General features: G+C 42.8%; 1 protein-coding gene across 1 annotated transcript in view; it reads right to left on the reverse strand.

Annotated features, from left to right (window-relative positions):
• The window catches only part of CRISPLD1 (cysteine rich secretory protein LCCL domain containing 1), a 33,682-nt gene that overhangs the window by 1,150 nt on the left and 5,401 nt on the right, over nt 1–27,131 (reverse strand). Inside the window, exons 2-12 of the mRNA XM_066625066.1 lie at nt 15,868–15,986; nt 14,945–15,077; nt 12,268–12,383; nt 10,419–10,519; nt 9,378–9,533; nt 9,221–9,281; nt 9,037–9,103; nt 8,491–8,621; nt 5,269–5,312; nt 4,593–4,665; nt 2,508–2,583 (exon numbers count right to left, since the gene is read on the reverse strand). Of these exons, the coding sequence (XP_066481163.1) occupies nt 2,508–2,583; nt 4,593–4,665; nt 5,269–5,312; nt 8,491–8,621; nt 9,037–9,103; nt 9,221–9,281; nt 9,378–9,533; nt 10,419–10,519; nt 12,268–12,383; nt 14,945–15,077; nt 15,868–15,986 (1,077 nt within the window). The remainder of the gene's footprint in view (nt 1–2,507; nt 2,584–4,592; nt 4,666–5,268; nt 5,313–8,490; nt 8,622–9,036; nt 9,104–9,220; nt 9,282–9,377; nt 9,534–10,418; nt 10,520–12,267; nt 12,384–14,944; nt 15,078–15,867; nt 15,987–27,131) is intronic.

Below are 27,131 nucleotides of genomic sequence, written 5' to 3' on the forward strand. Positions count from 1 at the left end.
CTTTTATGTTATAAATCACTTTTAGTCTGAGATCCTCTGCTCCTTCTTGGCCCTGTCATTAAAAAATGGAAAAGACGAGATGCCCAAAACCTCTGACATTTTAAATGATATGGTATGTGCCAATGTAACCATGAAAATATGCTACTTGTCCTTTGTATCTCAGAGGCTGGGTTTTCATGACAATCCTCATTTTCATTAGGGTTGAAAGTATCACAATAAAGTTCCAAGTGGTCATACATCTTAACTATGAAAGGTACTGAATGGCTCATAAGCCATATTTGTTTAACATACAGTTTGCTAAGCAATATTTATGGCAGCACTCTTAAAGGCATACCTTATTCAAGCTGATGAATTTACTGAGATGTGCTATAGCTTCAAGTATACATAAGGCAGCCTAATGTATTTTTTCAGTTAGCAGAAATATTTCATACAGTATTACAAGTCCTTGCTTTATTTCTGTGCTATGAACCCTTTGGCATTGATCAGTATTTAACAGGTCACAGAATCTGAATACCAAGCTGCTTAATCGCTTTCCTTCTTGTGCTACTCAGCAAAATACCAGATATCTACAGCAGCATGGCATTAGTCCACAAAGGCATGTTAACCACATTTAAAGATATTTTTAAGCCTCTATTCCCAGAGATAATATATTTTTATAGTATTGTTAATGACAGATGGGACTTCCTGACAATTCTGCTTATTTTGCTGTAGAAAATTATGACAGTGCTTTTAAATACAGTCGTGCATCACTTAGTGACAGGGATGAGGACCGGTATCCCCATTGCCAAGTGAGGCTTGATGTTATGTGAAGCCTCTGAAGGCAAGGAGAGCTACACTTCCCTCACCTCTGGAGGCTTCTCTGAGCCTCTACAAAACACAGCGCTTGTTTTGGCTAAAAACATATAACTTTCGGTTCCCGGGAAACTGGAAGTCACGTGTTTTTGGCTGAAACTGCCAGTCTGAGTCTCAGCCTCACCAAGATTCAGAAAAGCCTCCAGAGGTGAGGGGAGCGCAGCTGGAGGAGGTCAGGGATCAGCGGCAGCTATCACATATGCTGCTGTCACTGGTCAGAACATCGCTAAGCAATGCTCAGCATGTGGTTGGTCTTTGGAACTCCTTGCCACAGGATGAGGTGATGGCATCTGGCCTGGACGCCTTTAAAAGGGGATTGGACAAGTTTCTGGAGGAAAAATCCATTACGGGATACAAGCCATGTTGTGTATGCGCAACCTCCTGATTTTAGAAATGGGCTATGTCAGAATGCCAGATGCAAGGGAGGGCACCAGGATGAGGTCTCTTGTTATCTGGTGTGCTCCCTGGGGCATTTGGTGGGCCGCTGTGAGATACAGGAAGCTGGACTAGATGGGCCTATGGCCTGATCCAGTGGGGCTGTTCTTATGTTCTTAATGCTCACCTGTACATAAAAGATATTCCATATAACCCAAATCACAACATGGTTGTCAGACGACAAACAGTATAATCCAGTGGTTCTCAAACTGTGTGAGCAGTTTCTCAAACTGTGGGTTGTGAGCAAAGGTGCATTGCCCCTGTGGCATAACACAGTGCATGCCATGGGTGCCATTGAGAGGGGCAACTCCTTCTGCGTCAGGAAACAGGTGGATCATGAGCACGCTGATGAGGTCATGATGCTGCATGGCATCATGATGTCAGGCATTGCCCTGAGCACCAGAAGCCCTTGGTACGCCACTGGTCACAAACCAACTTCAGGTGGGACGCAGGCACCTAGTGCAGCCTTCATTGAAAATACATGAAGATGGGATGCTTGTGTGGTTATTTTGCTAGTATTTCTGTTTGTTTTCTGTTTCTGATTCACTTTGCTATCGGAAAATGGGTGAGAAATAACCCAACTTATTGCTGCATTCTCAGGAAAGCAGCAGACTCTGGTGTCACAATGACTGCATTTCCAACTTGATGATGTCACTTCCAAGTCATGACGTTACTTCCAGGTTAATGATATCACTTCCAGTGGGTCCTGGACAGATTGTCATTCTAAAAAGTGGGTCCCCATGCTAATAAACTTGAGAATCACTGATATAACCTATGTCAGCTTATACGGATATGTTCAATTGTAGTCATGAGAGTGTACCAGGGTGAGCTTCAACATGAATGATTTGCACACAAGTCTGAACAAGCCAATAATGCTACAGTATTCTCCAACAATAGCAGACTGATACAAGGCAATGGAAATGAAGCATGAAAATATGAATTTGGCAGGAACTACGTCTAGCTTATTTGACTACTAGCTGTGCCACGTTCCTTTCAATAACCTCAAAGGGCCTGGGGTAGCTTGGAACCATCAGCTCTTTCAAACAGCAAAACAGAGAAGAGTCAAAAAAAGGAATGATGAATCTGAATAGAAAATAAACCCAAATATTTAATTGTTTGACTCCCTGCCATTTAAGATAATCTTAATGAAACGTTAATATGTATTTATATAAATGCAATTATTTCACAGTCCAATTTCAGAATCAGGTAATCCTGCTTACATCAGAATAAATTCGTGTTCCAATTACTCGAGCATAATGTGGATTTGCCTGCATGCAATTGTGAGGACAATAGACTCTGAAAAATGGAAAAGAAGAATGCGTAAGTAGATGGACAAACAACAATTTCAAATGTGAATGTTATACTAAACAAACTAAGCTAACTGGGTAAGAGGCACTTTTTCAAGTGGGTGCTCCTCTTTTATTTAGCAGGGGGAGAGTAACTGGCCCTCCTCACCCCAGCAATGTCTTTTCTAGTGGCTGTCTGCTGGTGTTTTTGCATGCTTTTAGACTGTGAGCCCTTTAGGGACAGGGAGTCAATAGTTATTGGATTTTCTCCATAAACCACTTTATGGCAGTATATAAATACAGTTAATAATAATAATAATAATAATAATAATAATAATAATAATAATAATAATAATAATAATAATAATAATAAGGTGTAAACAAAGACAATTCCGTGTTTTTACTCAATGAAAGGAAAAATTAAACTGACAAAGGAATAGTACTATGTTTGTCCATTAATCTGTTCTATTACCTTCCTTGCTCTCTCTAGCATTTGGGATTCAAAACTGTACAATATGGCTCACTTACAGACTCTTTCAACAGTTTTGACTGTACTACCAATTCATAGTTCAGTGCATGCTCTGATGTGTATGTGTTGGTGGCTTGGAAATGACTGCCATTGGCACATGCCACTCATTGACAATAGCCAATTGACAACAGTGGGACAATGTCCCATTGCCATGAATCGCCTGTGAGGATTGGGCATTAATGTATTATCTTGTATTCTTAAAATTTAGCATATTTTCACCTGCTTGAAGGTTAAAAGATACAGTCACATGACTCTTAAAAATTAATAGGAAGAGTGACACAGCATACTCAGTATCTATTATTGTAGTTTAGTAGTTCATATGACATTTAGTTTGGGGTATACTTCTGAAACCAGCTTTGCATCTGGACACCCAAATATCAGCTGTGGCCAGGAAGGCATTTATCAAACAATACGCCAATTGCAACCACTGGTGAAAATTCCTTGGTAACATCAAGGCTGGATTACTGTAAAGCACACTACTTGAGATTGTTCTGAAAGGTAGTCAGAAACTGCAGCTGGTACAGAATGCTATGGCTAGACTGTTGATCAGTGCCAGATGTTGGGAGCATATAATCCTATCACTACCACAGCAATATTGTCTTTACCCGAGCCTAATTCAAAGTGTTGGCTTTTACATATATAGCAACATTACCAGGACACTTGAAGAAGTGCCTTCTTCCTACAAAATTGGCCATATGTTAAGATTTGTAGGAAGCTTCTTCTCTGCATCTTGCTAATATCCAAAGTACATCTGGCTCAGGCCTTCTCTGACAAAGGCCTTCTCTGTTGCTGTACCCAGACTCTGGGAGTCCCTTCCCAAAGAGGGCAACCCAATCCTAAGATTCCTGGTGCCCACTGGAGCAGCAGCGCCAAAGTGGCTACTGCTGCATCCAGCAGGTGCTCAGAATCTGCTGGGAGTCTCCCGGGGGGGGGGGAGGAGGAAAGCCCCAGGCCCCACAATGGGGCTTCTCAAGTCTGTGCCGGCTATTTTGCCAGCACAGACACCATGTCAGGCTTTTCAGCCCAACACAGAGTTTTGGATATGGGGGGGGGGTCCCAGCCTCCCCCTGCCCCCCCAAAGCTGCATCACCGCATGGCAGTTTCACTTACCCCTGGTGATGTGTCCTCCTCCTGCCAGCACTGGGCCTGGCACTTGACTGGGCCCAGTACCAGAGCTCCCTGGTCTCCCAGAATGTTTATGGCACATTTACGGAATGTTTACAGAATGTTTACGGCACCCAGCACCAGGCCTGGGTTCAGCACCAGGAGAGTTCAGGACTGGGCCCTCAATTTCTGCTTCTATAGCTATATTTTTATTTGTTGAATATCATTTTTTTTTCATTTTTAATGATCTTATTTTTCATTCTTGCTTTTTATTGTTATTGTACTTTGTAAGTCAACTTGTAAGGCAGGATATAAACTGATATAATAAATAAAAACAGTAGCTTTTGAAACAGAGACATAAATAATATATTTTTTAATTGTTTTACCTTGGGCAGTGTGTGGCTGGCTTATAAAATGGGCATAATTGTTCCACAGTTGTTTCACAAGTGATAGCTTGCACTGAAATTAAAAAAATAATAATAATAATTCAAAAATCACATAAATGTATCCTATGGGCAGCCTAAGCTATTGGGCTGATGGATCTTATGATCCATCTGCATAGGTCCTGGAATGATAGTGTAAAAGTTGCTTCATCGTTCTGTGGACCATGGCCGCCAGGGCAAATAGCTAGAAGAGGCATGCAGGCAACTGCTCCCTGCTGAACCTTCTCCATCCCACACTGCCACCAGTGAGTCAGTAGGGGGGGGAAGCAGAACGGGGGAGTATTGTGGGTGGTTCAGGGTGGAGAATGGGCCAAGCTGGGGGCAGGAGGCAGATGATCTTGGCGGCGGCAGCACACACTAAGATCCTGTCCCCCCTTTTCCCAGCCCAATACTTCTCCTGATTCTTCTTGGACTTAAACAGCTGGCATAGATCCAAAGAGCCCCATTGGAGGTCAGGTGGTCTAAGCACACAGCCTTTCCCAGGCTGTTTGCCCCCTGCCATAACATGCAGCACTTGCTGTGCCAGTGACAGCGTGTGCTATGGGCCGGTGGGGAGTAGGATTGGGCCTTAAATAATCCAATAAGCTACTAATATTATCGTATGTAAATAAATACTAACCTGCTACTTTTGCGACTATGAAGGAATTAGCAGACTGGAATTTGCTGCAATAAAAATAGTAAATGATTATTTATTATGCACAAATTGGTTTTATATATAAGAAACAAGATGATGCACAATAAAATCATAAATATAGTAAAACAATTTAAAATAGAACACAATCACAATTGAAGTGTACTACCAATAGAGCCAATAGAAGATGTTTTCCAAGGTAAATACCATGCTGAGAGGTGTACAATTCAGATTGGAACTGCTGCCAACACAGGGCCCAATCCTATCCAATCCAATTTTCCAGTGCCGGTGCAGCTGTGCCAATGGGGCATGCACTGCATTCTGTGATGGAGAGGCAGTCACAGAGGCCTCCTCTAGGTATTATTATTATTATTACTAACAGTATTTATATACTGCTTTTCAACAACAAGTTCACAAAGTGGTTTACAGAAAAAAAAGTATGGGAACATTTGATCCCTTACCTCAAGGCTGCATTGCAGCAGCATTGGTGCTGGAAAGATGAATAGGACTGGGCCCAAAGTGTTAAAGTAGCTCTTCCCCTCTCCCATGGTTTCAATCATAGTTACATGCTTCCATGCATGTTATTTATACCACCACTACCGCCCCAAAAAAGGGAAAAGAGCAAGATGTATTAAAATTGTTATGAACCCAACTGTGGCTTGCTCAAACCATGGTATTTCAAGTTCTGACAAAATGGAAAACTGGAAAAAAAATTGTGATATATAAAAACATGGAAGCTTTAAGTCTCCTCCCCCTGCATATGAGGAGGTGTACAAGCCTAAAATTATGAACCAATAACACCAATAACTGTTTAGACCAGGGGTCTCCAAACTTTTTGGCCAGAGGGCCACATCAAATATCTGGCATGGTGTGGAGGGCCGGAAAAAAATTTAAATATAAATAAATAAATTAGAGATGGAACTTGGATGAGTGAATAAATGAATGAATGGGCTCATTCATTCCACCTCTCTGGCCCTCAGAACACCCTCCAGACACAATCAGAGCACAGTTCTGGTCATGTTCAGCTGAGTGGGCCAGAGGTTTTCAGGAGACGCGGTTGGCCGCAGGCCAGAAAGATGCTGGCTACGGGCCACATCTGGCCCCTGGGCCGGGGTTTGGAGACCCCTGGTTTAGACCATTGGTTCCCAAACTGGTGGGTAATGAGCCACCAAGGGAACTGGAAAAGCACCTTTAGCAGGAATGGCCCAGAAATCAGCAGCAACACGATCAAGACAATTGTGCTGCTGCAGGGAAGGGAAGAGTTGTACGTATATACTTACCTGGGGGTCACTATGGCTCTCTGGAGGGTCCAGGGACCCAGCAAGTCCCTCTGCAGCTCTCCCAGCAGCTTCAAAATCCCGTAAAAAAAGAAAAAAACTTCCAGTTTCTTTATGAAAATAAGAAGTGGTGCCCCCCCCCCTTTACAGGACTCTGAAGCTGCTGGGAGGGCTGCAGAGGGGTCACAGGCTCCCCAGACCCAGTAATGGACTTATGCTTCGCTGCACCCAGTGCAAAGGTTCATGATACCAATCCCCCCCTGTAATGCTTCCCCCCCAGCATGACGGAGCTTCACAAAACTCCAGGAAGCGTTCTGAAGCTTCCCCGCAGTTTTAAACAGTACTTCCAGAAAACTGGAAGTACTGTTTCTTTTTGCTTCAGGAGCCTCAGAAGACTTCCCGTGCAGTTCTGTAGTCGCAAGGGCTCAGCACCCCGGGCATTTTCCCCGTTTGCTCCGCCTCAGGTCCACTGCTGCACAGCTCCCCCCCCCCCGAGAGAGCCATAGCGAATGCCAGGTAAGTGTAAACAATCTTTCCCTCCCCAGCAGCACAATTGTCCTGATCATGCTGCTGTCCCCTGCCCTCCCCTCCGCTGCAAATACTTACAGGATTCCCAAAGTTCAGTTAGGACTTTGGGAACAAATGATTTAGACCAGTGGTTCTCACACATTTAGAACCAGGAGCACTTGTTAGAATGAGAATCTGTCAGGACCCACCGGAAGTGATGTCATGACCGGAAGTGACATCATCAAGCAGGAAAATTGTTAACAATCCTAGGCTGCAATCCTACCAACACTTACCCAGGAGTAAGCCCAATTGACTATCATTGTTAAAAGAATATACATAGCAGCTTGTTAAAAGTACAGGTCTGTCACATTTCCCAAACACACTCATATCCCATGGTAGCATCAAGTCTTATATATTAAAAATAAAGTATTGAAATGAATGGGGTCCCACCTCAAATTGGCTTGCGACCCACTTAGTGAGTCCCGACCCACAGTTTGAGAAACATTGGTTTAGACTACAGCAGGCTTTGAGTTTTAGACAGGCATTCATAAGTACAATGGTTCTTGGTTAAGAGGACTGCTAATTTAATTTTTTTACAGCCCAATCCTATGCATTCTCAGAAGTAAGTCCCATTACAGTCAATGGAACTTACATTCAGGTACGTGTACACAGGATTGCAGCCTTAGAGAATATTGTGCTCCATAGCTGCTATATCATCAGGCAACACAGCAGTCAATGTCTACAAGTATCACATGTTTTTTGTCTGACACATCTATATAGCTTTCACAGTAGTTTTTAGTAAATTATTTAATAATTTTTATTAGTTTAATACACCAAAACACTATTTGAGTCCTAACATTATATTTGTAGATACTGAGGGGACAATCCTGAGTGCGTCTTGAGCCGGCACAAGCCCCTTGCCCCAGCCCAGGACGGTCGCAAACGTGCCGTAAAGCATTGTTTGCACCTCCTCCAGAGTCAGCTGGGCCAGCGCAGGGACACATGCTGGCCCAAGGAGGCTGAATCCAGCCTCCACACCAACTGACAAGGATCTGGGGAAGAAGCGGGGAGAGAGGCGTTCTGGGGCAGGGAGGACAGTGGGCAGAGGGCATTCCGGGGTGGGGTGGGGAGTGGGAGGTGGGGCTGGGACCTGGTAGTTATGCCGGATCCCAACTTCATTCCCCGAGCAGCGTGGAGTGGCTCAAAGCCGCTCCATTCTCCTTGGACTTGTGCCACCTCCTGAGGTTGTGCAGGTCCGAGCAGATCCATTGGGGCTGTGGTACCCAGGGATAAGGGGAAGAATTTCCCCTTGCCTCCAGCTGAGCTACTTCAGGCCCCTATCTTGCACTGGATACAGTACAGGCCTCCTGGTCTGCCTGTTCCAGCTCCAGATAGGATTGTGCTGATAATTATGTTTTTTACTCACCCAATTGACTGGACTCCATTTCTGTAAGACTTGATGAAATAATTTCTTCTTCCTTGCCTGGTAACATCAACCCAGCCACCATCATTGTCTATGATGCCAGAATGTATTGCAGCTCTGCAAACACTTGATTGCTAAGAAAGGTAAATGCAGAGACAGAAAATGAAATCCATTGGATCTTATTATTTTTTTCCACCATGTTCTAATGGGAGAAAACATTTCTGGTATCCAATTTCTGAAATTCTTGTTTTTGTTACATCTGGTATTCTGGAAGATAGTCATAAATTAGCCACTTTCAGTTTCCTGTAGGTGAAGGGGAGTTAGAAGATAATATTAGAGACAGTATGCTGTTCTGACTATTCTTGCAAATTCTCTTCCAGTTTGATTTGTTTGTTAAGAATGAAACAGTAAGTGAAATCTCAAGTCTACACCTGCTCAAACCAAATCATTATCTCTTCAGGGATTTCTCTTAAATTTGGGTTATCTTTTAGGCAAGCTTTGTTCCAATCTTTTCCCCCAATAACACACATTAATAATATATGTCTTTACCATGTCATAATGAACACTTCCAACAACTTTGGCAGTGCTGTCCAGACAGCCAGCAGGACATTCATACCTAGAGAATTAAATAGAAATTGACCTGAGACTCTATGATGCCAAATTATATATGTTTTCTGAGATGAAATGCACATGGTCTCAGGTGTTCTAGAACCAACTGCAAACTATATCCTACCTATTACAGGTTGTTCCTTTGCACTGGTCCCTTAACCGTACATCACAGGAAACAATCTGAGCTGGGGGAGAAGAAGAAAACAAGCAGTGTTAATGCAGTGTTTCAGGGAATGTGAGATCCAATAAGAAAACAGATTTTACAAATGACATTTGCTTACACATTTGTTGTTTGCTGATGACTTCATTTCTTTCACTATCATCTGTGACAGAAGCATGTGATCTTAGCCGATTCTGTGATGTATCCTGAACATGGGATTGCTGCCGTTCAATTTCATTTGTTTCCATCTCTGGAGAATAAAGCCTCTCAGAACCTTCTGCAGTAAATAAATGAAACATTTATCATGAAGTGCTTTATTCAGTTACTGCAAATCTTAAGATGGCATGGATACTGGATACATTTTTACTGGGCACGATGAAGCACTCGAAGTCTCATCATGCTTCAGTGTCTACCAATGAAATCAATGCAGCTTTGATATGAATAGTGCTGGCTGTACTGACTGGTGCCCATTATTTTTATTACCAGCTGTTGCTTTATAGTGGGGATCATCTAACCATGGTCTTTAAGTGAGTGGAAAAATCAAAAGCCAATATACTAGGAGCCAAATGCAAAACCTATTAAAACAATGAAAGAGTTTTCTCTACTGAGTTCATTCTGAATTTAGGGGATCATAAAACTAAAGGTGTTTCTTGATGATTAATGAATTGCACTGATATTTGTGTTTCTCATAAAAAGGCTAATTGTAGGTAAGTTCAGGTTTTCATCCCAAAAACTTTTTCAGATACAAAATGTGAAAACCAATTTGTGAGTCAGAATTTCAAAGGTAGCAGAATAAATCATGATGAGAAAAACTTGGGAAAGTAATCTATAGTTAATTAAAAGAACAAGCTAATAAACCACCTTTTACTTTTTAAAAATGGAGTTTAAAACAGGCTTTGATTAAGGGAAACCAACCACTAAGTTTCTCACACAATTAATTCCATCACCACTTGTGTGAATGACACACAACTAATATGACACAACACCACCATCAGGGATGTTTTGCTATCAGAGTTATTGCATAGGAGAAAACAAGAACAATCCATGCCTAATACAAAGGGTTCCCCCTGAGACCAGAACCCTTTCCCTCCACTTAGGGCATCAAGATAAATGGTAATTTCCTTCAAGGGACAATGGTATAATTGCATTGTTGATTACACACCTTTGTAGCAAAGATTTTCTCTGCAGCCTCCTCCAAAACTAGGTGGGCATGCAGAACATGGCCGGCCATGCTTGTATGGTGCATGTCCCCACCAATTACCCCTAGGAGAAAAAGGATGCTATTTAATGAAATAAATTCATGATAAACATTGTCACAAAAAAAAGACTCACATTGACCTATCACAACATACTAGCACCTATGGCTGTGAGTACTGTACAGCGTTGTCTCTCATCTACCTCCTGTGTGATGTCTCTAAGGGGAGTGGTAACTATAGATTGCAAAATAGGCTGTGAACTGTAGATAAGATATAGAAGAGTTGCACCAAACAGCCCTTTGGCAGGACATGTAGAAGGACATGTTGGTGGGCCTTCAATGGGCTTTTGGCAGTAAGACTTGTTGAGCTGCAAGAGCAGTAAGATTTTTGATTACAGAAGGGCATGATCTATAGAGAATCTCCTGAAGCAGGGGTTGAAAGATTATCCTTCCCCATTGGTGAGAAATGCGGTAATGAAGGAATTGTTGAGTTTCCCAAATGAGACCTGGGACATGGTCTGATGGTTGAGCTGCCTGAACTGTTTGAAGAGCTAAGGAGGAACAAACATGGTCTTGTTCTGGATGGGAGACTGATAGTAGGCTGATAAAGCTGATAAGCTGCTGTTACATGGAGCTGCTGCTGAGTTGATGAGGCACCACAAGTGGGAAAGCGACAGGAGTGTGTGAGAAGTGATAGGTCTTCTCCACCTTCTCCCCAGGCAGTGTGCGGCGGACTTCCAGCTGGCACTGGACTCAGTGTGGACTGGCACTGAGTGTTGTGGGCATGCCTTACAGCACATTTGCAGCACCAGTGTAGGGCCAGCGCAAAGAGCTCAGGATTGGGCTCCAAATCATCATCAATTGTTGACTGACTTAGGGTGCAATGGGCACAGTCCTAACCCCTTATGTCAGTGCTTTCCAGTACTGGCACAGCAGTGCCAATGGGACATGTGCTGCATCCTGCAGTTGGAAGTCACTCATGGAGGCCTCCTCAAAGTTAGGGAATCTTTGTTCCCTTACCTCAGAGCTGCATTGCCCTTTCCAGCACTGACATAAGGGGCTAGGATTGCGCCCTTAATGTTGCTCCAAAGTCAAGCGAAATTGTGGAGAAAGCACAGGCTTATTGAACACCACATAAAATCACCATAATCCAGGTGAACTACTGCCAATCAAATCTCTTTTAATCATCCCTTACAAAATGAACAGATTATGTTCATAAACAGAGCTGGCAGATTTTAGAGAATGCTTGGAATGTTGCGATTTTGGACTAAAACAGATTTAGGCTGAGCTCTCAAAACTCAAAATGTGTTAGCGCTGCACTGTGTCAAAGTACCACCTGAAACAATGCAAAACACTGTAGACACTCAAAATACAAAATTTGGTCTCATTTCTCTCCAGTACCTTTATCTAGTGGATTACATGTCATTTTGCTCATTCTAAATAAACATAAATGTTAAGAGTCTACTGTCACAACGTATTAAATACAAATATGTGTGCAATAGATCCCTAAATCTTTTAATAGTTTATAAACCTTTTAAGGTTAGGGAGGAATTGGGAGTGGAGATGAAGGGATGCGAATCAGGCAAATTTACATTTGACAGCCCATTCGAAAGAAAGCTATTTGGGATTCGGGATGATTTGGAGTGGAGAAGTTGTAGATGGGAAAAGAGTTAAGTATCCACTCCCTCTGCCTCTTCTCTAGTCCAAACCAACCCATTCTGAAGTAGCTTTTCTTTAAAAAAAAAATATGACATGGGACTTTTACACGTTTCCATACAGTGTGTATTTAGCCCCACAGTTCGCTGTACATACTTACTTGGGAGAATAATTGCACACCAGGTAAATTGCTTTTGGCCATATCTGTCCCCAGACGTTCATGTTATGGCACAAATTAACAGCGCAACCCATTCTGCTGCTTGTTGCCCATACCACCTAGAAGGTATACACATACAAAAAAGGTTAAACGCTTTTGGATTTTAAATTGTATATGTTCTATTTCTGTATGGTTTTTATTGCTGCTTTTATTGTTTTGTGTGTCTCATTTTACAAAATTTTGTAAGCTGCTTTTGGCATTTGCTTCAGAAAGGGAAAGATGAGGCATAAATTTTTTTAAAATAAATTGTGTACCAAACCGCAATTCAGAAAAATGGAAAGCAGCAATTCTCATATTTTTTCCTTACATAAAAACACACATGTATAGACATAAGGTGTAACCCAAAGTAGTGCAAACACAAGAAAGCTTTCAAAAGCAGGCTTTCTTCCTCCTCTTCCCTTAGGCCCCAAGCAAATTTGCTTCTAAAGCTCCAGCACTCTCGAGAATATGATGGCATGTGGCGTTCAGGGCATCAGGAGGAGTGGAAATTCCCAGAAATCAGGTGGTGGCAACTTGTGTGAGCAAAGAAAGTAGTTATTAGTGCAAAAGGCAAGCGGGCTGCATGAACATTGTGATGCTTATTATTACAATTATATAGAACTATAAAGGCCTTACTTGGCTGAAAATCAATATTTTGTTTTGTTGTTACAAATGATGCATGTGTTCTTCAGGAAATACATGAATCACAAAGTGAGAAAGTTTGATTTAAATCAATCTTTTTGTTGGTTATTTAAATAGCTAAATGTCAGACACATTTTTAAATTATTATCATTTTATAAGAACACCATCGTAACACTTTTCAAATGTATAACTATGGTGTTCTAATATGGTTTTCAAAAGTGGAAAGTGAGTCATCTTCACAAGCCAAGAGTAGAAAAAGTCAATTAAGTTATGGTTCTGTGAGAAATCCTTGGTAACAGCTTCTCCAAAGTGAAAGTCAATCCTCTTTCCACATATCCACATATGCCAGGTGGCATATGTCTGAGGTGACCCATAGATGGCTCCAGGGCTTATGCAGAGATAAGTATACATGTTTTATACTTACCTCCCATTTGTCCTCAGGTTGTCCTTCCGCCACTGAATGAGCATGCACCATTTTGGCATGGCTACATCAGGGCTGTTAGTGCGGGATAAGATTAGGCTCTAAGGGCGCAATCCTAATTAGTAGTTAGGCCTTAAATCACGTTTGTGCCTCCTCAAGAAGCCAGGCTGGCACTCTGAGAAGCGCCAGCCTGCAGAGGCTGACATAAGCCTCCACACCAGCTTGCCCTCAGGTGCTTGCGTCAGCCCCACTGGGGAGACGCAAGCGGAAAAGGTATGCAGGGGGAAGGTGGGGAGGAAGAGGGAGGGAGGCGTTCCTGGGCAGAGGAAGGAAGGGCAATGGGCAGCCCAAGGGCGGGTGGGAAGTGGGGGGGGGGGCTGGGATTCAACAGTTATGCGGGATCCCAACTCCCGTTCCCAGGGAAAACGGAGCAGTTCTAAGCTGTTCCGCTCTCCTTGGACTTGTGCCACATCCAGAGGTGGCACGAGTCTGAGGAGACCCAATGGGGCCAGCAGCCCTTAACAAGGGGTAAGGGAAAAAGTTTCTCCTTGCCTCTGGCTAAGCTGCTTATGGCCCCTATGCTGCACTGGATACAGGATATCCTTGCCTGTTCCAGTGCAGGATAGGATTGCACCCTAAGTCTGACAGTGGGGCCAGACACAATTTACCAATTCGCCCATTAACAGCCCAATCCTATGGGCCAGTTACACTGGCATACCAACAGGGCCCCCACTGGTGGCTGTTGCACAGTAGCTGTTGCACACCACCAGCAACATAATGCAGGTGGGCTGCTGGCAGGGTTCTGCCAGCCGAGGGCAAGGAAACAGGCAGGGATTAAAGCATGGCAGATCACGGAGGAGCCAGTGGCTCCCAGATCCCAAAATCCCATCATAGGTCGGACACATCCACAGCAAGCTCCTCAGAGTTATGCCAGCAACAGAGCTGGCATAGATCTGAGAAGTGCCCTCAAGATACATGCAGCAGCCAGGAAAGTCTGTTAAATATTTTCCCCTTATGCCTCTCAACCAGCCTCATCTCTTGAAGGTGTGTAGGAAGTGTTGGTGGCCCTGCATCTTATGCACCATTACCAGATAGGATTGGGACATACATTTACCAACATTTACCACACTGGCAGATCAGATCTAGTATACCGAAAAATTTGTTGAGTGAGCAGGCCAAACATTTCAATTGTATATTGTGCCTACTGTTTGAATGAGCTGCTGCATGCAAAAAGCAAATGCTGCATGCATATATATGACTACTGTTGTATAAACAATAGGCTGTGTGGATTTTGTGATACAATTTACTGCATATGTGCTAGCACCATATACTCATGGCCACCAATTCATACAGCAGGTTCAGCTTGCACACATTCCATATATACCAGAAAAATACAACAGATACATAGAGTGGCATTTCAAAATGGTTGTATGAAGCAGCCCTTAAAGATTTTGAAATACTCCATAACAAATTATTTTTATTTAGACTTCTGTATTTTCTGTCTTGACTTGTACTGCTCTAAAATAGTTCCCATGCAACGTGATGACTACATGCTTACTAGTAAATAAACATACATACCTGTGTATAATGAGTGCACACAGGACCAGAACATCTAAAGGGGCAATAAGGGTTGCATTCTTGAGGATAAGGATAACTAAAGTCTCTCACTTCATCATACCATGCTTGAACATGGAATGTTAGGGGTCTATATCTATAAAAAGAAAAGACATTTTGTGTTACCAAAACTTCATAGTACCTCTTTCTAGAAAAGTCCAAAACAGTTTGCAACAAAGCTAAACAAACAAAAAAAGTATTCACATCTTAAAACCACAATTACGCCAAACATTCTCATTGACTTGGCAAAACAACCCTTCCAAAAAGAAAACAGTGATGAGATATTCCAAACTGCTTCTGGAAGTTGGTTCCAAAGTTTGGGAACTATTACTGAAAAAGCCCAGCCAATAGCTGTCTTCATCCAAATCTGTCATATAAACAGGATGTACAGCAGGGCCACTTCATTAAACTTGAGCTGGTGAGTGGGCTTGTACAGCTCTAAAGGCAGAAGGGTCCCATGCCAAGCAAGGAATTTAATGGTTAAAACCAGCATCTTGGATTGGGTCCTGAAGCACATAAGCAACCAGTGTAACTGGCGCAGAACAGGTTGAATATGTGTCCACTTCCAAGTACAAAACATAAAGGTAATTCTGCTATCTGCTAATTTGCTGCTATCAACAAACAGAAACATTCTATCACCTTAGCAGCCCAATTCTATGGGCCCTCTATAACAGCAGAACTTTAGATTCACCATCATAAAAAGCCCAGTGATGGCATGAATATTGTGTCACTGCTGGGCCATTCAGAGCTGCTGATGTAAAGCATCAACAGCTATGTGCATCCACCACCATAAAGCCTGGGCTGCACTGACCCATGTAAGTTGGCAGTGGGGGGTAGGATGTGTCATGGGTGGGGAAAAGGGGTGGATCTCTGTGGAACTGACTTACCTTCCCCAATGTGCTCCCAGGTTTTGTCCAATGGATGGAAGCAGACTTGCAGGCCCATGTTCCCATAGACATGTCTCAGCCCAAGACTGTGCTGATCTCTCCAGCTCTACATCCCAAGTCTAGGTTTGAAAGGGGGGGGGGGGGTGAGGAGGAAGAGAAGACACAAAAATTGTTCTCAGTGTAATAGGCTTTAAGCTTATAAAAGGAAAATCTTGTTTTTTGTAAAATGATTTCTTGTTAGAAACAATTGTTTTTAGAAAAAGTATGACACATCCTACTTTCTACTCATGAAGTTACATGGAATTAAACAGTCATCTAGCCAAACCCTTTGCTTCATGGAAGGACACCAGACTCTATCCATCTACAGTCAATTCTCATTAACCACTGGGGTTAGGTTCCTAGAAACAGCAGGTTACTCAATCATTGATCCTATGGGGAAAATGGAGTTAGCTTCCTGCAGACCCTCTTTGCTATACACTATATGAACTTGAATTTTACCTTGAACACTTTGAGCTGGGTGATAGACATCAACATCATGGTAAAACATTTTCATTAGCACTACCTAATGAAGGTAGTCTAGAGGAGGTCTGGTCTAGAGGGTAGAGCCTCTGTTTGCCTGAAGATAACATCCGGAGGTCGCCAGTTCGAGGCCACTGGCACTGTGCGACCTTGAAGCAGCTGACAAGCTGAACCGAGTTATTCCATCTGCTCTGAGCATGGGAGGATGGAGGCCAGAATGTGAAACCAGATCAGAAAGAAACATCTGAAATGTTGTGGTTCTTGAAAGATAGAACCTTCTTTCAACTGTAAAAATCCCTACGGGGATTTAAATAGCCTGCCTATGTAAACCGCCTTGAATAAAGTCTGAGGAGAAATCTGACGACCAAGGAAGGCGGTATAGAAATACCTGTATTATTATTATTATTATTACCTGTTGCTGCAATAGTTGAAATTATTGTTGAATCAGCATAACACTAGTTAACAATTCAATTAGCACTTAGCACTTAACTGCAACTTGTTAAGCTGCAAGACAGCAGAAGCCAGGAGAACTGCCTGGGATCTCCCAGACTTATTTTGGTTACTGCAAATGGGAGCAAATGGACGCAAAGAGACCACACAAATGGCAACAAAGGTTACACATTTATTGCTGTGGATAAGCAAATCCACCAGAAGGGAGTCTGAGGATAACGAGGCCTGACTGTATTTATACATTCCAGATCACTGTATGCACAAGCAAATAACAGGAATATCACAAAATAGTGCTCAGAGAGCATAGCAGCCAAGTGATATTTTGCAAACAATGGGAAAACATACCCAGAGGGAGATTCCCTCCTAACTTCAATTAAGGCTGACTTTGGAGGGGGGGGGGGAAGAGATCAGTGTGCTTTCTCAAACAAATTTTAAGGAAAGGGTACTGCCACACACCAACCATTCTGTTTGGTGTCTCTGGTTGTGAGCCCTTAATTCTACTTCTTCCTATGCAATGCAAGAAATGGTACTGTGACACCTGTGTGTATACTCACAAATACAGCCCCTAAGTAGGTGAAGCAGTATGGATGTCACCCACTCCAATTAGCACCCACTGCAGATAAATAAGCATAGCAAAATCAATAATGTAAACACACACCTAAATAGGACAATCACTTTCCATAGTGAGCTAACATATATTTGACAGGATTCTGTATTCATCTGTGCTCCATGTGTACAAAGTCCATTATATATATTAGACATAACAGCCCAATTCTAACCCACTCTGGAATGAGGAGGCCGGTTGGCCTGTCCCGTATTCAGCATGGGATTGGGGCTGCTAGTGGCTCAGCCTGGGGCAAGGGAATTCCGCAGCAGCCACAATAGGGTTACTTGGGTCCATGTCACCTAAAGAAGTGGCACAGATCCTACCACCTCAGAGCTGCTCCAGGTTGCCTGGGACTAGGGTTAGGATCCAGCACAAGTGCCAGATCCTGGCCCAACCCCCTGCCCAGCTGCGGCCCACCCATGGGCCTGCCCACCACCTGCCCTCCCCCACCCTAGAACGTCTCCTATCCGGCCTCGCCAGACCCCTGCATTGGCCCAATATGGCTGGCGCAGCCTCACCTTTCCTCCAGCGCAATGGCACTGGAGGCCGGCATATATTCGTGCACTGGCCTCCCAGCTCCTGAGTCATCACAGAAGCATCTTAAGGCACTTTTTCGACATTCTGGGGCCAGTGCAGAGGAGGAGACATGCACTGGTCTATCTCGGGGCCAGGACTGTGCCCTAAGTGAATCTTCAGTTAAGTTTCACTTAGTATCTTGTGATGTTGAATCTGCTGTTCTATTGTAACTACAGGTGCAGCCTATTTATCCACATATTTTTAATCTGTGGATTTGTCTCAGTGCAAATGGGGTGGGGGAACCAAAAGTCGCACACACCTTTGCCTCCTTTGCCCTGCGCTCTCCCTGCATCTCCCTCCATTTCCAGGCAGCCCAAAACACTGCAAAAAGGCTCTGCCTCACCCAGGCAGGGAAATAGCCCTGGAGCCCTGAAAGAGGTTCCCCTTGCAAAGGAACAGTAATGCTCCTGGAGCCCCTGAGCCAGCAGAGGCTGAAGAGGGGAAGGGGGGGGGGCAAAAATCTCTGTAGCCAGAACAAGTGCAGCAAGGTGGAGCGCGCTCTCTCTCTCTCTCTCTCTCTCTCTCTCTCTCTCACAGCGGCAGGTGTGGTAGCAACAGAGGGGATTGCTTTAAAAAAACCCAGGGAGTGTTTGCCAAATTCCCCCCCCCCACTGAGATGGTGCAGGCAATCACTGACACAAGCAACCCCCCCCCCCATGGTGCAGGCTATCATGGACACAAGCAAGCATTTCCACCAAGTAAAACATGAGATATAGCCTACAATCCTCTCCACACTTTCCTGGGAGTAAGCCCCATTGACTACAATGGGGCTTACTTCTGAGTAGGGCAGCTGGCAACGGGGAGGGCTGAGTACAGAGCGGAGGGGAGGGGATTGATGACAGCTGCTTTAGTTTCCTTCCATCCGGAAGTGTCAGGCTGCAGTGTATTTGCGTAGCTCTATGGAATTTAGCACAACGCGTTTTTTGTTAATTGCGCCAAGTCACGGAACAGAACTAACACGGATAAATAGGCTCCACCTGTATTAGTTTTACATACAGCAGAGTTTCTGAAATTGTGGATTGGGACCCACTAGGTGGGTTGCAAGCCAATTTCAGGTGGGTTCCAATTCATTTCAATATTTTATTTTTAATATATTAGACTTGATGCTACCATGGCATGTGACTGCATTTGGAGAAATGTTACAGACCTGTACTTTTAACAAACTACCATGTATATTCTTTTATCAATGATAGTAATTGGGACTTACTCCATTGGATAAGTGCGGGTAGGATTGTCAAAAATTTTCCTGCTTGATGATGTCACTTCCGGTCATGACATCACTTCCAGTGGGTCTCAACAGATTCTAATTCTAAAAAGTGGGTCCCGCTGCTACATGTGTGAGAACCACTGACATACAGTATTGGGTTTCTTACTCAATAGAATGCCAGGAGCCCTCTTTTTAAGATTTCTAGCAAACATCTTTCAGGATCCTTGATCGGCAATTATGTGAACTGTTTGTAACATTCCATATACAGTATTGTTTCCTTGCTTTAATTTCAACTTTTCTTTAACTTTTTATAGCACTACAGTTCTCTGTAGTACATGAAAATCAAACAGCCCAATGCTCAATTATGTATTCCCCAAATTATTTCTCCAAAGCAACTTCATGTTAATTATGTTACCAAGGGCACAATCCTACCCTGCGCTGGAACAGGCAAGCCTGGAGGCTTGTGCCGAATCCAGCGCAGGATAGGGACCAAAAGCGGCTCAGTCAGAGGCAAGGGGAAACTTTTCCCCTTACCTCTGGGCAAGGCGTCCTTGCTCCTCTTGAGGTGGCGCAAGTCCGAGGAGAGTGGAGCGGCTTCAAGCCACTCCTATCTCCCAGGAACAGGGGTTGGGATTCAGCATAATTGCCAGATCCCAGTCCTGCCTCCCACCGCCCCCCGGGCCGCCCACTGCCTGCCCTCCCCTGCCCAGGAACGCCTCCCTCCCACTTCCTTCCTTCTCCCTCCCCACCTACGTCAGAGTCTTTTGTCAACCCAGCTGGGCCGACACAAGGCTCAGTGCCTTCTTTAGCGCAGAGGTTTGTTCCAGCCTCTGCAGGCCGGCTTGCCTCTGCGTGCTGGCCTGGCTGACTCCTGAGGAGGTACAAACATGCTTTATGGCACATTTGCAACCCTCCTGGGCCGGCACAAGGAACTTGTGCTGGCCCAAGTGAAGGGCAGGATTGCGCCCTTAAGCAATTACTTAAACCAGGTCAGTCTTTGACCCCTAAACACTTCACAGGTTACCCACTGAAAAATTATTAACAGTATTTTGAAGATCTGTCTCCTCATACATTCACCCCAAAAATATAAATTTCTTTAACCAGCTAGTTCAAAAATGAACTCTGATTAACTGCCAGATCTAATCTAGTTAATCTGTCACTAGTGTCTTCAGGCAAGCAAGACAATGTTTGTGATCAAGTGTATTTTTAACAGGAAACCATTTTCTGCAGAGAATGATGAAATGCAGCTGCCCAAAGAAGTGCAAAAAAAAAAATGCCTTCAATGAAACATTTCATTTATTGTGGATGTTCATGACAAATGAACACATACACTTCAGGGAACTGTTGTAGTTGGATAGAATATTTAAGAAGTTTCTGAAAGGCTTCCATTTAAAAAAAAAAATCTCCAGCCAAAGAGAACAACATTCTCTTTTCTGTGGTGTCCACATTACAAAATATCCTCCTCACATCTCAAATGCAGACAGAAGAATGTTTACATCCTTTAATTTATTGGCAAAGGGCACTGCTGTAGTTGAAAAGCATGCAACACACATGAGGTTGGTAAATAAGGCATTTGTTCTCTTAGTGCCAATTCATCCAATGGCTCAGTGCACTTCCACCAGTTACCTTCTCAATTAAACTTATTTTCAGGAGGGCACAAGTGGAGTAAAGGAAGGCTTCAGGTGTGCTACCAGTAACATATTTAGATGGAATGACATTGGAGAAATTATAGAAAGAGAACTCTATATAAAACTGAAGCAAATACAGGTTGAGACTAATTCCAAACACTCACATGGATTAAAAAAACACACTATAGCAAATCAATTTAAAAAACAGTTTCTTTGCTCCAGTGATTGAAAAACAGCCTTGCTGACCTTTTGACTCTAAGATAACGTGCTGGAATCCCTAGCATGTATTCACTGCTAAAACAGAGACGCCTGCGTTGGCTTGGTCATGTCGTGAGAATGGATGATGGCCGGATCCCAAAGGATCTCCTCTATGGAGAACTCGTGCAAGGAAAGCGCCCTACAGGTAGACCACAGCTGCGATACAAGGACATCTGCAAGAGGGATCTGAAGGCCTTAGGGATGGACCTCAACAAGTGGGAAACCCTGGCCTCTGAGCGGCCCGCTTGGAGGCAGGCTGTGCAGCATGGCCTTTCCCAGTTTGAAGAGACACTTTGCCAACAGTCTGAGGCTAAGAGGCAAAGAAGGAAGGCCCATAGCCAGGGAGACAGACCAGGGACAGACTGCACTTGCTCCCGGTGTGGAAGGGATTGTCACTCCCGGATTGGCCTTTTCAGCCACACTAGACGCTGTGCCAGAACCACCTTTCAGAGCGCGATACCATAGTCTTTCGAGACTGAAGGTTGCCAATACAAAAGAGTCATTAAGAAGACAATCCATCAGCACTTCACTCAGCACCCCCCCCTTCACCAATGCAAAATGATCATCTTTCTTTCAAGTGCTGGGGGAAGGGAGGGGTCCACAGGAGAGAGAAGGATTGATGGATTGTTAGCCTGCTGCCCTCTCTCTCTCTCTCATTAAGGAAGCTGTTGTTAAATGCTTGTTCAGTTTTTTAAACTGATTTTAAAGGGGTGCATTTTTCCCCTTCTCCAGGGATCAGTACATTCTCTCTCATTTGCAGGGGCCATTTCTGCTGAGTCAAATCCATGTAAAAATAGGCTGGACCTGTATGAATCTTTAAAGTTAAAGGCTGCTCAACATTAATCACTCAGCTAATATGAACCTGTCTAATGGGAAGCTATATATTTATATGGGATACATCATCGGGTTCTAGTTTATGCGGAAACAGGGATTAAATATCACCAGTCACAGAGATGAATATATCTGTAAACTTTGTTATAGAGATGAAGAAAAAATTTCAGTAAGAAAAGGTGTGCATAAGGTTTCAGATATCAATCACACTTATGACACATGGATATCACATGGATGGCACATCTACTTCATGGTGATGATACATGAATGCCATAGCAATGACTCACTGCCTTCAGGAGTCCACTTCATGGATAACAGGTTGAGTTGGTGTTTCCATGGAAAAAATGGGGTTGTTACGAGGAAGGGCTGTTGCTTTGACAGGACAGACTTGGCATTTGGTCCTTGTCGCGCTGGCATCATTGTGGTATCAGTGCAGCGTTACCAGAACAGCTTAAGACTATGCATTTTCAGCATGGCAACCAAATACAATTGAACCTTAACAGGGTCACCAGCTGTTGCACGTTGAAATGTATGAAACGTTTACTCTGTATTCAACACGTTTCAGGCAAACATTTCACAGAACTCTTGTTCTATTCCAGAAGAGAAAGAGTATCCTTGAACAGCTAGGTGTAAAAACCTCAAGCAAATTAAAAAGAGCTAAGAGGAAAGACAGTAATGCATACAGTTGGCACCAACAAAAAGTAAACATTTACTGTGGCAAGATATAAAGCTTGAATGCTGTATTCATTCTAACTATGAGGAGTTGACTGGCAACATAAGCATCACAGGACAACACGGCACTTACGTATTTTCTAAAACACCCACCATATTCTTTAAGAAAAATTACAATGAATAAAGAGAAAGATACAAAAAATGGATATCCTATGCAAAGAAAAAGATGATTATATATCAGCACTTGGAACGTGGGAGTTGCTGCTACTGCTCCTTGCCTGGTCCCAAAGAAGGTGGAAGCTGCCTTTACCACTGCTTCTGGTGTGCTCCTTGCCTCTTCTTCCTTGCCTGCATCCCCCAATGGAGACAGTATTGCTCCTACCACCTTGCCTTCTCTCCTTCTCTCCCAGGAAAATGTGCTTTCTTTCTTGCACTCCCCAAATGGCATTAGCAGCAGTTGCCGTTACTACAGCTGATGGTCCAAGCAGCCTCCTTTACTTCCTTGGGGGTTCCTCCTAGTTCATGCTATGCTGCTGCTGCTCTTCCCTGTGCTTCTGGCCATTTTGGCACACCTGTTTCCATGCCAAGGCTGGCATTAGTACAAAAAAAATTACTAAGGATTATGTATGGGCACACGTGAGGAAGTCCACGTGATGACACCATGAGTTACTGCACTGGATGATGCCAACCCTATTGATCCCACTGACACTATGAAAATGAATCTTTATGCAATTGTATATTTAATCCCATCCACACCTTTCCTGCAGTGTTTTATCAACATGCATGCGCTCATTTGCAACAGAAGAATAAAAGATACAAATGAAATGAAAACTGAAACAATCATTATATAATCTCAAGTACTAGAACCCATTTTAAGAATTTCTGCAAATTCAACCAGAGAAGTAAAACTTGGGAGGCAGCAAACCCATAAAGCAATAAATAGAATGGAGTCAATCTTTGCATCTACAGGTTGAGACTAATTATTCACATGGGTTCCGTTCCAAGCACTCAAGTGGATGGCAAAAAACGCACTATAGCAAATCAATTTAAAAAACAAAGTTTCTTTGCTCCAGTTGTTTAAAAACAGCCTTGCTGACCTTGTGATGTAAGATAAGAGTCATTAAGAAGACAATCCATCCATCAGTCCTCCTCCAAGAGCTTACACAGAGCTGAGAGCTTACACTCAGCCTCTGCCTTCACCAATGCAAAATGATCACCTTTCTTTCATGCTCAGGGGGAAGGGAGGGGTCCGCTGGAGAGAGAAGGACTGATGGATTGTCAGCCAGCTGCCCTCTCTCTCTCTCTCTCTCTCTCTCTCTCTCTCTCTTTCTCTCTCTCTCTCTCTCCCCCTCTCTCATTAAAGAGACTATTGTTAAAGGACTGTTCAGTTTTTTAAACTGATTTTAAAGGGGTGCATTTTTCCCCTTCTCCAGGGATCAGTACATTCCTTCTCATTTGCAGGGGCCATTCCTGTTGAGTCAAATCCGTGTATAAAAAATCTGTGTATAAATAGGTTGGACCTGTATAACCAACAGAAACCATAAGGCCCATCAATCCAAAGTTTTCACTTCACCTTGTCTTTGACTAAAGCTTATTAATGTCCTAGTTAATGTTTACAATCCTAGTTATTTTTGCTAATTTAGCAAATTATAATTTATTTTTGCTAAAATAACTGAACAGAAAATAAATGATAAAGAATTCTTTATGAAAGTTAAAGAATAGAATGCTTCTATATTTAAAAACCATCGCTACTTTCAATTTAAAAAAAATCTTGTGTCTAAATCACCACTGCTGTTTTGACATTCTCACAGTTATGGTTTTACAGTGTCTAAGTTTTTCTGACTACATCACTGAGTATCACAGTAAAGACTTACCTATTTGCTATCTTGGCCACTTTCGAAAGGCAGAACCCATTGCTGAAAAGCTCCAGAAAGAATAAGAGGATAAGCTGACGTCACTCTGTCCTTTGATGCCATGTCAATAGCCTCTGGGTGCAGGCAAAGAATCTGGAGCTCTTCCACAAAGCTTTGAAGTGGAGCAGGAAAGTGGAAAGCCAGAGAGGAAGCATATTCACTTTGAAAACTCAAGCTAGGCTGTTGGCTAAGTGCGCCACTTATGAAAACCAACTACTTAAAATGATCCCACAGACAATATCACTCTGTACTTAAGAAATATGAATTATGTTCAGTAAGTGTCTTTGAAAACCACTGGTATGGCTGAGATGAAGAAAAGAAAGCAGATTCAAAAAGAGAAAAAAGAACTTGAAAAGCCAAGGATTTAAACTAAACAGGAACATGTACAGAACCTTTCTCTTGGCTCTCAAATCAGGTCACCAGCTCCTGCCCTCTTCAGTCCCTCTACGTTACAGGCCTTGTCTTTCAAGAGAAAGTGTATAGAAACAGAGCCATAAACATGGACCATAGATTAATCAGGGGGTAAGTGCCAGGCTCAGCTCCACTTCACTTTATTCTGTGGTCCTGCATTTTTCTCCAGTACTTCATTTTCTCTCACCTTTCTCTGGCCCTTTTGTTTCTGTTCACAGTCAGATCTATCTCTGCTTTTTAGTCACCCATGGCATCCACACATACTCTTTCCTTCTCCTAACTTCCCGATCCAATTTTCTATTATAATACGAATATCACATCCTAACCTTCTTTGTTTCTTTCTGTCTTTGTATCTTTCATTTTTTGCTTTACTAGCTTGACTGCTTCAGTCTTTGCTCACCTTTGTCTAACTCCTTACCACAGGCCCCACCCCCTCAATTTCACCTCCTTTGTTTCAAGAGTTGTTACAAAAGTGTGAATGAAACCACTCACCTAACATCAACCATTGCACTTTTTCCTCTTTGTCACTCACTTCCTCCATACACCATCCTCCTTTGCCTCTGTTCACTTTCCCTACTTCTCCCTTCTTCATAAAAATACATGTGTGCATGCATTTGAAAGAGGTGAAACATTACTGTAACTGGAATTCACCACAATGAACGTCAGCAACAACCTTGTATGCCTTGGTTGCCATTCACAAACTATTTACTTTGGAGAAATTTTTCCAGATTAAACAACCAGTAGAGTGCAACCAGAGCTCTACAGTACTCCCTTGCAAGGCACAGGGGTACAAAATTTCCATCACACATGGGTTCTGCAACTCATTTATGGTGAGAAACAGAAAACCACAGAATGAGTACCAAAAACTAGGTTAAAGTATCAGCAATTCAAAAGTTTATTCCACTAAACACAAGGGTTTGTTAACTGGGTAAAATAAAAACCTCTGATCTCCTAAATGGAATGGCACTGTATAGCAACTGAACACATAAATTTATATACCAAGGCCAAGATTGTGTGTACAGTGGAGTCACATCATATATATGCACTGAACTTGGGCAAATCCAGCTATCTGCACTGGGCAAACAATTCAAATAGTGTGATTCTGTCTGCCATTCCACTCAGTGAACACATGCCCCTGAGCGTGTGTGAGATGAGAGATGTGAATTCCCTCAGTCAATCTCAGTTCCCACATGCCTCTCACAGTGTGATTCTACTTTTTAAAGATACAATAAATATTTTTCATACAACACAGCCCCTTAACACAACTGATTTAAGGGATTTTCAAGGGTAATTGTTACTATACAGTATACAATATTGGTTCATACAAGATCCATCTCCACTGTACTTGATATTTCTTGAAGCACGGTACAAATTTAAAACAAAATTAAGCATGGAAAAAGTTATGAAAGCCTGTATATTTCAAGGGCTAGTCCCATTCTTAAAATTACATGGGCTACCATCCAAGTCACAGATAGCTACATGTTGAAAATGAGAAACATTCTGTTCATGTTTCACTTACCAGTACCAGAACTACCAGTACCAGAACTTACCAGTACCAGTACCAGAACTAAGGCACAAAAGACAAACACGCATAGTACTATTAAAAGTGGACAGATTACAATATTACTCTGTACATTTTAATTCAGGAAGCAAATTAAATTAGGAATAATACATAAAACACAGCTTATATTTACATAGGCATAGTTGTAACCAAGTCTACTGAAGCCAGGTGTCTATAAATAAAGTAATTCTAATATTAAAAAATGGTGCATTTTAGTTAGTTTATTCTACAATTACTTCTCTTCCATCTCCCTAACAACAACCAGGCCACTAGAGAACTGTTTAAAAGATCCTGCATTATTGTTTCCCTCCAGTTACAGTAGTTGCTTGCAAAACAGTATTTTCAGTAGTATATGGCCAGAAGCCAGGGAATTCCTTGTTGCATCAAGAGGCATTTATATTAAACAGAACTGGGAACAAATACAACTGTGACACTTCAGTGAAATGAGGGTCTTGTGGGAACTGGAATTAATCCACTTGTTCCATTTATACATTGGAAAGTATGTCTACTTGCTGCAGATTGGAAATACTTGAAAAGAGTAAGCTTAGATGAAAAGTTCACAAGTTCAGTGCTGTAATGCTGCCCCTTTGTAACACAGCTCCACCCATATCACTGGAAAGAGCCTAGTTAG

This window comes from Tiliqua scincoides, chromosome 4 (assembly GCF_035046505.1).
Source record: "Tiliqua scincoides isolate rTilSci1 chromosome 4, rTilSci1.hap2, whole genome shotgun sequence".
Lineage (NCBI taxonomy): Eukaryota > Metazoa > Chordata > Lepidosauria > Squamata > Scincidae > Tiliqua > Tiliqua scincoides.